General features: G+C 36.3%; 1 protein-coding gene across 2 annotated transcripts; it reads left to right on the forward strand.

Moving 5' to 3' along the window:
* Positions 1-1,992: 1,992 nt before the first annotated feature.
* Positions 1,993-12,384, forward strand: LOC149831250 (BTB/POZ and MATH domain-containing protein 2-like). 2 transcript variants are annotated; one of them, XM_090013768.1, is made up of 5 exons: positions 1,993-2,399; positions 4,815-4,987; positions 5,563-5,836; positions 6,043-6,174; positions 10,861-12,384. In XM_090013768.1, exons 1-4 carry the CDS (start codon positions 2,327-2,329, stop codon positions 6,123-6,125), a joined length of 603 nt encoding a protein of 200 aa, XP_089869894.1. In that variant the 5' UTR covers positions 1,993-2,326; the 3' UTR covers positions 6,126-6,174; positions 10,861-12,384. The 2 variants fall into 2 exon arrangements, with proteins under 2 accessions (XP_089869894.1, XP_089869895.1); XM_090013769.1 differs by lacking the exon at positions 10,861-12,384 and adding an exon at positions 7,722-7,852.
* The last annotated feature ends 960 nt before the right edge of the window (positions 12,385-13,344 follow it).

The raw sequence follows: 13,344 nt of genomic DNA on the forward strand, positions 1-13,344 counted from the left end.
AGTGTCATCGAGGTTTTATTAATTTTTTACTGTACAAGGTCATATAACTGAATAGCTAATTATATCCATTTGCCAGAAAACCATACTTGATATGAAATATTACTAAATCAGATCATTGTAGAAGGATGATCAATTGGCAGATCATGTGATCATATATGCTCATCAACATGTAGGAGGATGATGCTTGGATGAAACGACTAGTCTTTGGTTTGGAGGAACATAACGCGCACTACATGAGGTAAAATTCAAAGCAACAAATAGTTCATTTTGTTCCATTTTAACCATGGCTTGTTTGACAACGTTCTTCTTAACACAATGCCATATAACGTGTAAAGCTATTTTTATTTTTTTCAAATTTGTTTGTCCAACAATTTTTATTTTTAGTTTTAGTGAACTGGTGTAGGGTGTGCCCAGTTAGGCACATGCACGCAACAACCAAAAAAATATCACCAAGAGATGTGCGTAGAAAAGAAAAAATCTCTAAAAAATGATTGAAAACCCCAATTTTGTGAACACTTTTTTTCGATACACAATTCTATGAACACTTCAAAATGGTTTTTTTCCTTTACGTTCATTGACCGTCAAACCAATTTGGTTTCAGCACAACAGTTGTGTTTCCAGCACCAATCGGTAGAACACATGAGCCCAGTTGATAGAACCACATGTTTGACGTATGAATCATAATAGAGCACTAACCAGCCACCCAAGAATGTTCACTTGCACTCGGAGGGATGCTACATAACTCCATATTTCACAGAAAAGCTCATCCATCCCCATCTGGTTGCCAAAGGAATAAGGCTCCTCAAGGCCTTGCCTTCAGAAGGCAACCCAACTGGTCATCTTCCCTTTTGCACTCTCTCATTTTCACCTGCTAAACACTATTGCTGTTTTTCTCTCACACACACATGCCATCATCCATATCATGTGTGAGAGAGAGATCCACGTATGCATGCGTGCAGAGAGAGGAGAGATATCCATGTATGCATGTGTGAAGAGAGAGAGAGAGCCATTTAAGAAAGTAAACCCAATATTAAATGCTCAATTTCTCTTTTAATGAGAATTTTATGGGCATGCAATTAAGTAAGCTGCATGCATATTTAAAGTGCAACACAACCATATTTTTTATCCAACGGCTAATAAAAGGGAGTAGGTGTTTAAAGTGCAACACAATTCATTACTAATATACATATTAAAGTGAATTGGAACTTAATTACTTTGATTTTCCAATTTTGCCTTATATGTTTTAAGTATTAGTTTAATTACTGCTGGTGGTGATTTTGACTAGAAGAACGTGAGATTAATAAAATTATTCCAAATTCATCAGAAAAACACGTGCAATAATTTCTCGTTTTAAACTTTTGTCACTATGATGTACACCTAAATTTATTTCTCGATTAATTTCAATTTTTTGTTATGATCAAAGTTTAAATTCCAAACTTGTTTATCCAAAGCCTAGCCATATGATTATGGACGAGCCATTGTCTACTTATGATGATTATACCAGGTATGGATCTGGGTTCAACTGATTTACATGAACTAGACCCAGACTATACTCGGTAAAATAATATGTCAACCAAATTTTGACCAATGAATCAATTGCACTATTGACTATTCAATTCATGTCAGCTAAATTTTGACCAATAAGAGGCTTGCGGTGTTTCTTTTCTTTCCAATCGGGTCAGGTGTCCGATCGACCTGAATCCATTTAATTAGTTTTGGTAGAAAGTTTCAGATCAGATTCTCCTAAGCAGGTACATCTGTGCTGCATGGGACTTTACTTTTTTCCAAATAAGTAATTGAAAAATAAAGGCCCTGATGGGTTTCGGAAGTTGGAATCGCGAGATTCGTGAAAGTAGAAAATTCATGATTGCCATTTTTTTTTTTTTTTAAGTCTGACTCGTGGCTCCTACTAAACGGCTAAACCACTTGTATTAAAGGACCAGAAGAGGAGAGGGTGTTGTGTGTTCTCCCCCACACAACTCAGTAAGAAGCTCTCACCTCTTCACTTGGGCAGCTTTCGACATGGGCATTTGCAAGGACTCCTCACCAACAGTAACCACCTCCACCTCTACCGCCCTCACCGCTGATGGATTCCACCATTTCAAGATCAAGGACTACTCCCTCTGCAAGTTCTTGGGCGAAGGCAATTACGTAGCTTCAGATGCGTTCATGGTCGGCGGGCATGGGTGGGAGGTCCGCTTCTATCCGTTCGGGAAAACCCGCATGTACAATTCAGAAGGCTTTTATATCTACGTCGCCCTCGCTAGCGAGGGAACCAACGTTAAGGCTCTCTGCGGATTGAGCTTCATGGATCAGAGCGGGAAATATGAGCACAAGGCCCACGCCAAGCTCGATAGTAACTTGGGGGTACACACCTTCAAATGTCGGGGAGACGTGTCGTATGGCTCATTGACTCTTTAATCTGTTTCTGTTTTTTGCTTATCTGCAAATTCTGAGTGGGTTTCTTGATGATGGGTGTCATGAAAGATCTCCTATAAGTTTAATTTTTAGTGCTATTATATTTGATTTTTATGCTTGTTTTTTTCTTTTTTTCGGTGGGGTGGGGGTGGGGTTGCCAAACCATGTTTTCAAATAAAACGTGTTTTGTGAAAAGTGTGCTCGAAGCAGATCCAGTTTATCCGGGGGCCGTGAGGGGGGCGCTGCCCTCTCCCTTCCCTTTCTGGCCAGTAGATGGCCGGAGAATCCCATTTTTTTTATATGTTTGTCCATTTTAAGGGCCACCCACGGTCGGATAACTCAGATGATATTATGTCAATTATGTTTAGTCGTTTGCTGGCTGAAAAACAGCTCCACACTGATTCTTTTTTAAAAACAAAAAATCTGACAAATTCTTTGAAAAACTAAATTCTTGGTCAGCCAAACACCTGATTTTAGGCAAGGCATGGTTTCATAAAAATCATGTTTTGCCCCTTCATCCAAACTGGGATGTATCACACAGTGTCGAGAGTAGCACAACACACCTTATTTTCCATAAGAGTGAGCACAAGAACTTTATGAAACTCTACTACGCTCTCCCTTTTGATTTGTTAATAATTTCCATTTTATGCAAACCTAAGTCTCCCATAATGGCTTTGATATCATCTTGATATTGATAGGGTTATGAAGGAGAAAGCATGAGTAACAATGTCTCTGTGGGTTTCCTCCAAAAGTATAAACTCCTAAAAAAAGACCTATTAGATGCTAATTTGTGTATTATCATTCAGCGAAATAAATTATGCATGAGTTCCCTTACATGACAAGAATGAGACAAAGACAAAAGTACCTATACTGGCTCAAGTTACACGCGAGTCCCTCATATGTTTTTGGCATAAGGTTTATCCAACATACCGGGTTGGAATTAGATGAAGCATAGCTTGCTCCATTGATTAGTCTTTGTTATGCATGCAACATGTTAACTCATGCAATACTAATTGTATGATATGTTGTGGGAAAAATTAAAAGCTAGATATGTGTTATGAAAATGTGACGTTCTTGATAACCTTGTCATTCAGCATTTCATATATCACACGTTTCATAGCTAAATTTAAAAAACATAGATAGGCATGCCTTCTATGCCTGTGGCTGATCAAATGGCCTAATTAGAAGTTTCACATAAAAGCATGAACTGCTATTTAAGCAACTTGTGGTCGAGAGACAATGCAAACTAGGGACAGTGGAATATGAGAACTACTGTGTGAACTATAATTTTATGGATTTTTTATTCCTCACTGTTAAATCGAACTGTAAAAATGTGATCAACATACTTGGCTTTATAACAACCGGCTCTTGAATCATCTGATTATTATTTATGAACGAGATTTTTAAGGCTTTAAAATCAACAGCTCAAAATCATCATAAATATTCAAGCATTCAAAAATCACATTTTTTCATCAAAAATAACAATCCAATAGCTGATTCTTAGCAAATTTGCTATAGCCAGCACATTTGCTTGGTTGGGTTTGCAAAAAAAAAAGGTGTTGAAAATGCCCATATTTCTATTTCTTGTATTACAGTTTTCATATTTTAGTGTATATGTTCGGAGTAGAAGTGAATCTTGAGATGATGTTCTGTATTCCAGAGTGAACACCTTAAAAGGTGTTCGCCCTTATAAGACGTGCAGTACACTGGATTCCCACTCTTTAATAGCCAACCCCTCCCCTTTTAATGGGGGCCAGCCACGTTGGACCGAACACATATATAAGTGTTCTTCCCATAACACTGAATTTGCTTCCCTCCTATATTAATGAGAACTGTGCCCACTGTTTTCCTAATGAGTTTGTAATTGCATGACACATTTGGAGATTACCAATTGAATCAATATATTGACTGCCTTGTTTTGACCATTGGACATGATCTCATCTTTATGTGTGTTTGAAGCTGGGTCTTTGTATTTATGACTAAATAGTGTCTCTTACCGATGTGAGACTTATTTCCCTTTAGTTTTTGTTATATTTCCTGGATTTTGTTTTTTTATTGCCATTTTTTCTTTTCTTCTGGCAATAAGTGTCTATTGTTTGTTGGCGAGTTGTTCTTGTTACTGGGGTCTCAGGGAAATTGCTAATTATTTGCTTGTTATATGCGTGAAAAAAGCTCACTTATTTTTTTGTAAAAAACCATTCATGATGAGCATTCTTGTTAATACAGTTGTATTGTTTGGGGGGAATCTGCTTTAGAAATGTCATTCTAACTGAAAGATGATTCACTTGCAATTTGCTGTAGTATTGCCATTCTCCAATCACTCACAGCAGAATCAAAGTTTTATACCATTTTAGTACCACCTTCTAACATAGGTCAACATTTTGGACAACTCATAGAGAGTGGAAAAGGTGCAGATGTAAGCTTTGTGGTTGAGGAACAGACATTCGCTTCGCACAAGTTGATACTTGCTGCAAGTTCACCTGTATTTCAAGCTCAGTTTTTTGGACCAATGAACGATCATAATACAAGTAATATACAGGTTGAAGACATGCAAGCTTCAATTTTCAAGGTTTGTCTATTGTTCTTTTGGAATCATATTTTTTATGCTTTTGCTAGACAGGGAACCACAAATATGGCAAATATTCTTAAAATAGCAGAATATTTACAAGCAACTCTGGGTAGCCACTATACGTCACATTTTTTTCTTTATATTTTCATCAAACTATATTGTAAAAACATTATTTTTTATTTGTTTGCTTTTAAAATATTTTTTAACATTTGTGGATTTTCCATTTCAAACCACCAATTTAAAAAAGCCTTTAAGGAAACACCTCATCGAGATATGTATTAAGAGATGACAATATCATCTACATATAACTGGGTATTGGATTGAGTTATTCATGAAAAGCTGTTTAAATTCTTGTCTTTGGTTGGCTTGAATGGTAATTCTTCTCTGTAGAGAAGGGCTTGCAACCATTTCGGAAATTGTCATGAGATAATTTAAGAAATCATATTCATGTTAACATTTGAAGAGGTTGATATGTAGTACCTTTATCAAGTATGACGTGTATATATAAAAATCTTAGAGTATTCAACACTGTAGTGATATAAGTTCTTTTTCATTTTTTTTTGTTTATTTTGCAGGCTTTACTCCACTTCATATACTGGGATTCACCTCCTGATATGCAAGAGCTCGTGGCTGAAGAGTCAAAATGTGCTTTGTCTTTAATTACACATCTGCTGGTAGCAGCTGACCGCTATGACATAGAGAGGCTAAGGCTGCTTTGTGGGGTTAAGCTCTGTGAGGAGCTCAGCATAAACACGGTTGCAACAACTTTATCTTTATGGGAGCATCACCACTGTGTTCAGCTTAAAACAGCTTGTTTCAAATTTATTGCGATATCAGCTAGTCTGAGAGGTAACTAGACTCCTAACTCATTTTCTCTGTGTTTGATTTTGGGTTACTTAGCTGAATCAGTAGGTGAAGGATTCACCATTTAAATTTTCTTTAAAAATGAGATGTTGACATCAACAAAACTATAAAAGAGAGCCCAAAAAGAGTAGTTCTAGATCCAGACTGGTGTAATATCCGTGCTATTAACATGGTCTGTCATAATGTTGCAGCTTTTATGCAGACTGAGGGTTATGAGTATCTGAGGAAGAATTGCCCATCTGTTTTGATCGAACTGTTTGAGCTTGCTACCTAAGTGAGGAGTCAAATGAAGCCCTGGATAGGAACGATAGCAATCGAAGAAGGTGAAGCAGCGGACATCATCTATTGGCACTCTCTCTGTAAAACTGTTTATTTGCTTGATATTGCTTTATGTTTTCTATGCTTGTTTTTTGGCTTTCAGTTGTGGATATTCTGGTTTTGTGGTTGGGTTTTGGTGTCAGATATCCGAGCTTTAGCAACTCCTTTCATTCTAGATACATCAAAAATCTAATGTTTACTTATTTAATTGAATGTACTCGTCATTTTGCATTCTGTCAAGTAATTCATGTTATGCCGATAGTAACGATATTAATCGAAGATGGTGAAGCAACGAACATGTTGGCACACTATCTGCAAAACTGTTTATTTGCTTTATGTTTTCTATGCTTGTTTTTTGTTTTTCAGTTGTGGATGTTCTGATTTTGTGGATAGATATCCGAGCTTTAGCAACTCCTTTCATTCTAGATACATCAAAAAGCTAATGTTTTTACTTATTTAATTGAATGTACTCTTCATTTTGCATTAAAGCATGAACTGCTATTTAAGTAACTTGTGGTCGAGAGACAATGCAAACTGGGGACAGTGGAATATGAGAACTACTGCGTGAACTATAATTTTATGGATTTTTTGTTCCTCTGTTAAATCGAACTGTAAAAATGTGATCAACATACTTGGCTTTATAACGACCACCTCTTGAATCATCTCATTATTATTTATGAACGAGATTTTTAAGGCTTTAAAATCAACAGCTCATAATCATCATAAATATTCAAGCATTCAAAAATCACATTTTTTCATCAAAAATAACAATCCAATAGCTGATTCGTAGCAAATTTGCTATAGCCAACACATTTGCTTGGTTGGGTTCGCAAAAAAAAAAAGGTGTTGAAAATGCCCATATTTTCTAGTTCTTGTATTACAGTTCTCATATTTTAGTGTACATGTTTTGGAGTAGAAGTCAACCTAGAGATGATGTTCTGTATTCCAGGGTGAACACCTTAAAAGGCGTTCGCCTTTATAAGAGGGCAGTACACTGGATTGCCCCTCTTTAATAGCCAGCCCCTCCGCTTTTTTTTTTTTTGGGGGGGGGGGGGGCAGCCACGTTGGGCAGAACACGTATAGAAGTGTTCTTCCCAGAAGACTGAATTTGCTTCCCTCCTATATTATTTAGAGCTGTGCCCACTGTTTTCCTAATGAGTTTGTAATTACATGCGACATTGTTAAAACATGCTAAATTAGTGTTCTTCCCTTTTATTGGATCAATTTATTGACTGCCTTGCTTTGACCATTGGACATGATCTCATCGTTATGTTTGTTTGAAGCTGGGTTTTGTATTTATGACTAAATAGTGTCTCTTACCGATGTGCGATTTATTTCCCTTTAGTGTTTGTTATATTTCCTGGATTTTGTTTTTTTATTGCCATTTTTTCTTTTTTTTCTGGCAATAACAGTGTCTATTGTTTGTTTGCGAATTGTTCTTGTTACTGGTGTCTCAGGGAAATTGCTAGTCTCTTGCTTGTAATATACGTGAAAAAATCTCACAGATTTTTTTCTAAACAACCAGTCATGATCAGTATTCTTGTTAACACAGGTGTATTGCTTGGATTAAATATACTTCAGAAATGTCAAACTACATAAAAGATGATTCACTTGCAGTTTGCTGTAGTATTACCATTTTCCAATCACACACAGAAACAAAGTTTTGTACCATTTCAGTACCACCTTCTAACAAAGGTCAACATTATGGGCAACTCATAGAGAGCCAAAAAGGTGCAGATGTAAGCTTTGTGGTTGAGAGACAAACATTTGCTGCACACAAGTTGGTATTATCTACACATTCACCTGTATTTCAACTTAGTTTTTTGGACCAATGAAAGATCATGATACAAGTAATGTGACTAATTATGATTTGATATAAATAATATGCTATTTTGTGTTATAGGGAGGTCGGAAGAGAAGTAGAACACCTTGTGAAAAGCTCAGTGGGCGGTGTCAATGGCTTGCAGTCTTGTCATGGTATAAACAACTGAGTGAATATCAGAAGAATCGATTACGAAATATGCATTTCGGCGGCCTTTTAGACCAACATTATTTTGAAACGTGCTGGAACACCATGACCCACTTGATCAATAAGTGGAATCATAAGACGAACACATTCCAATTTGATGGTTTCGAGATCACCATGACCTTGGAAGATGTGGCACGGATTACGGGCCTTAAGTGTCATGGAAGTGCTGTCTTAGCATGGGATTCAAGCTATAACACAAGGGACAAGTGCATGACCCTTTTAGGAATGTCGATGAAGAATTGGGGTCAATGTATTTCTGGTGGAAGCAATTCTACATCAATGAAAGTTTCTTTTTTTCGTAATAAATGGGAAGGTCGATCTGCTACATATGCATCTGAAAGAGCTGACCAAGAATTGCGCAGCTTTCTTCTTTATTTTTTTGGACTTACTTTATTTTCAGATTTGTCTGGTTCGAGGTTAAGTTATTTGTGGTTGCAGTTTTTAGAAGACTTAGATGAAGTTGACAATTATGCATGGGGTGCTGCTATGCTCGCACACTTATACAATCAACTTTATCGTGCAAGTAAGGGTACAAAAACCATCGGAGGGTTTTGGCCATTTGTTCAGGTAATTGTTTATTACATATTTGTTAGTTGTAGACTAAGATCATTGAAGTTTATAGTCTTACTAATATATTATTTTTGTAGGCCTGGGTTTGGGAGCATATTGTCGCTTTGCGTCCTCAGTGTGGCCCTATAATTTGTGGTTTTCCCAAGATCGGTCAGTGGGCTACAATAAATGTCAAGGAGGTTAATGCTAAGTTCATTTTAAATGGTCTGCAATTAAATGAGGTATGATTTAAAATCGTTTATAATCGTTTTAACATTTATCATTCATTAGTATAAATCATTGAAATGCTTAATATTTTTAAGTAATCATCGCTGCAAGATTTTGTCTTTGTTAGTATAAATCATTATTACATTAGCATTTAACATTTATTAGTATAAATCGTTCTAATGTTTAACATTTTTAAGTAATGATCATTGCAGGATTTTGTATTCTTTAGTGAAAATCGCTATCGCTTTAACAATTAACTCTCATTAGTATAAATTGTTGTAATGTTTAACATTCTTAAGTAATCATCGTTGTAGGATTTTGTCTTCGTTAGTATAAATCATTATCGTATTAGCATTTAACATTCATTAGTATAAATCGTTCTAATGGTTAACATTCTTAAGTAATGATCACTGCATAATTTTGTATTTCATAATATAAATCATTATTGCTTTAGCATTTAACTTTCATTAGTGTAAATTATTGTAATTTTCAACATTCTTAAGTAATGATCATTGTAGGATTTTGTCTTTGTTAGTACAAAGCGTTATTGCTTTAACATTTAGCATTCCTTATTGTAAATCATTGTAATATATAGTATTCATTAGTGTAAATCATTTTAATACAACGCCTTCATTAGTAACAATCATTGTAATATATTTATCATTTGTTATTATAAATCATTTTAATATTTAGCATTTAATAGCATGAATAATTATGTTTATACCTAAACCACAATGTTCAATGTATAGGTTGTGTGGAGACCGTATGGAGATAGAGAGGACGAAGACCAAGAGGTTGTTGTTGCGGCTGCGAGACTGTCTGATTGTGATATTTGGTTGTTTAGCATATCTGAAGCTGAGTTGCAGCATGGTAGTCGAGTTCTTCTACAAGCTGGCTTGGGACAATCTACCCCAAAGCAGCCTCTGAAAGTGAGAAGAAAGATGAATAGTGGTAGGGCTAGGAATGTGAATTGGCATAAACACTTTAGAAAACAATTGGATAACTGGAATAAAGGAGGTGTTCGTGCCATATCATATGATTATCAAGGACGACAATATGACCCTGACTATTTCAAAAAATATTGGCAACCCATGCATCAAAATTTTGAGATTGAGAAGAAAAAATGTGAAAGTAAGGACCCTCTTGTCTCCCAGTATAGAAAAAATATTCATCGTGTCTTTTCGGTTATAACTACGATTCCCTCAGTTGCAGTACACGATGATGAGCCAACACAGCTCACAAAAAAGAAGGTAGTCTCTGCCACAAGGTTAGAGATGTTGGAGAGTGAGAATAAAGAATTACGAAAGCAGGTGCAAAATTTGAGGAGACAAATGCGGTCACAATATGATACACTCACAGAAATGATTACTAGTGGTTTTAATAAGATCGAGAGAACCAAGAGGCCACAAAGGAAAGAGAGTCCACCAAGAAAAGAAAGAGACGACTTATATGTCATATTTCATCTGAGTCGTCAAGTGCCATTGAATAAACATTATGTGATTTTTGTATTTCGATAAATATTTTTTATAATTCTATATTTTTTTTGGTAACGTGACATTCTATATATAAATGTATAATTCTTTTTTGTAAAGTTTTATATGACTGGTTTAGGAAGTTGGAATCGTTAGATTCGTGAAAGTAAAAAAAATCATGTTTGCCATTTTCTTTTTCTTTCTTTTTTACTTTGATTTCATTCCAAGTGTGAGGTATTTGCCAAACTAGTCGGCATGTTTGAAAGCTGAAAAATAATAGTAAAAGTAAAAGTAGGCAAGAAAAATTACAACTTTTATATCTTTTTGAAAGGGAAAAAAATTGAAAAGACTTTTTGTTTTTTTAAAAGTCTGACTCATGGCTCCTAATAAACGGTGAAACCACTTGTATTAAGGGACCAGAAGAGTCAACCAAGTGCCCACAAAGCAATCAGAAGCCCCGCCTCTTCACTTGGGCAGCTTTCGATATGGGCATTTGCGAAAACTGAAAGGACTTCTCACCTACAATCACCACCTCCACCTCTACCGCCCTCACAGCTGATGGATTCCACCATTTCAAGATCAAGGACTACTCCCTCTGCAAGTTCTTGGGCGAAGGCAATTACGTAGCTTCAGATGCGTTCATGGTCGGCGGGCATGCGTGGGAGGTCCGCTTCTATCCGTTCGGGAAAACCCGCATGTACAATTCAGAAGGCCCTTATATCTACGTCGCCCTCGCTAGCGAGGGAACCGACGTTAAGGCTCTCTGCGGATTGAGCTTCATGGATCAGAGCGGGAAATATGAGCACAAGGCCCACGCCAAGCTCGATAGTAGCTTGGGGGTACACACCTTCAAATGTCGGGGAGACGTGTCGTATGGCTCATTGACTCTTTAATCTGTTTCTGTTTTTTGCTTATCTGCAAATTCTGAATGGGTTTCTTGATGATGGGTGTCATGAAAGATCTCCTATACGTTTAATTTTTTGTGCTATTATATTTGATTTTTATGCTGGTTTTTTCTTTTTTCTTTTTTTTGGTGGAGGGGGTTGCCAAACCATGTTTTCAAATAAAACGTGTTTTGTGAAAAGTCTGCTCGAAGCAGATCCAGTTTATCCGGGGGCCGTGAAGGGGGCGCTGCCCTCTCCCTACCCTTTCTGGCCAGTAGATGACCGGAGAATCCCAATTGATTGTTTCTTTTTTTATATGTTTGTTCATTTTAAGGGCCACCCACGGTCGGATAACTCAGATGATATTATGTCAATTATGTTTAGTCGTTTGCTGGCTGAAAAACAGCTCCATACTGATTCTTTTGAAAAAAAAAATTCTGACAAATTCTTTGAAAAACTAAATTCTTGGTCAGCCAAACACCTGATTTTAGGCAAGGCATGGTTTCTTAAAAATCATGTTTTGCCCCTTCATCCAAACTGGGATGTATCACACAGTGTCGAGAGTAGCACAACACACCTTATTTTCCATAAGAGTGAGCACAAGAACTTTATGAAACTCTACTACGCTCTCCCTTTTGATTTGTTAATAATTTCCATTTTATGCAAACCTAAGTCTCCCATAATGGCTTTGATATAATCTTGATATTGATAGGGTTATGAAGGAGAAAGCATGAGTAACAATGTCTCTGTGGGTTTCCTCCAAAAGTATAAACTCCTAAAAAAAGACCTATTGGATGCTAATTTGTGTATTATCATTCAGCGAAATAAATTATGCATGAGTTCCCTTACATGACAAGAATGAGAAAGATAAAAGTACCTATACTGGCTCAAGTTACACGTGAGTCCCCTCATATGTTTTGGCATAAGTTTTATCCAACATACCGGGTTGGAATTAGATGAAGCATAGTTTGCTCCATTGATCAGTGTTTGTTATGCATGCAACATGTTAACTCATGCAATACTAATTGTATGATATGTTGTGGGAACCATTAAAATCTAGATATGTGTTATGAAAATGGAAAATGTGATGTTGTTCTTGATAACCTTGTCATTCAGCATTTCATATATCACACGTTTCATAGCTAAATTTAAAAGACATAGATGGGCATGCCTTCTATGCCTGTGGCTGATCAAATGGCCTAATTAGAAGTTTCACATAAAAGCATGAACTGCTATTTAAGCAACTTGTGGTCGAGAGACAATGCAAACTAGGGACAGTGGAATATGAGAACTACTGTGTGAACTATAATTTTATGGATTTTTTATTCCTCACTGTTAAATCGAACTGTAAAAATGTGATCAACATACTTGGCTTTATAACAACCGGCTCTTGAATCATCTGATTATTATTTATGAACGAGATTTTTAAGGCTTTAAAATCAACAGCTCAAAATCATCATAAATATTCAAGCATTCAAAAATCACATTTTTTCATCAAAAATAACAATCCAATAGCTGATTCTTAGCAAATTTGCTATAGCCAGCACATTTGCTTGGTTGGGTTTGCAAAAAAAAAAGGTGTTGAAAATGCCCATATTTCTATTTCTTGTATTACAGTTTTCATATTTTAGTGTATATGTTCGGAGTAGAAGTGAATCTTGAGATGATGTTCTGTATTCCAGAGTGAACACCTTAAAAGGTGTTCGCCCTTATAAGACGTGCAGTACACTGGATTCCCACTCTTTAATAGCCAACCCCTCCCCTTTTAATGGGGGCCAGCCACGTTGGACCGAACACATATATAAGTGTTCTTCCCATAACACTGAATTTGCTTCCCTCCTATATTAATGAGAACTGTGCCCACTGTTTTCCTAATGAGTTTGTAATTGCATGACACATTTGGAGATTACCAATTGAATCAATATATTGACTGCCTTGTTTTGACCATTGGACATGATCTCATCTTTATGTGTGTTTGAAGCTGGGTCTTTGTATTTATGACTAAATAGTGTC

The sequence above is a fragment of the Nuphar pumila genome, chromosome 7 (assembly GCF_984573655.1).
Source record: "Nuphar pumila chromosome 7, dmNupPumi1.hap1.1, whole genome shotgun sequence".
Classification (NCBI taxonomy): Eukaryota; Viridiplantae; Streptophyta; class Magnoliopsida; order Nymphaeales; family Nymphaeaceae; genus Nuphar; species Nuphar pumila.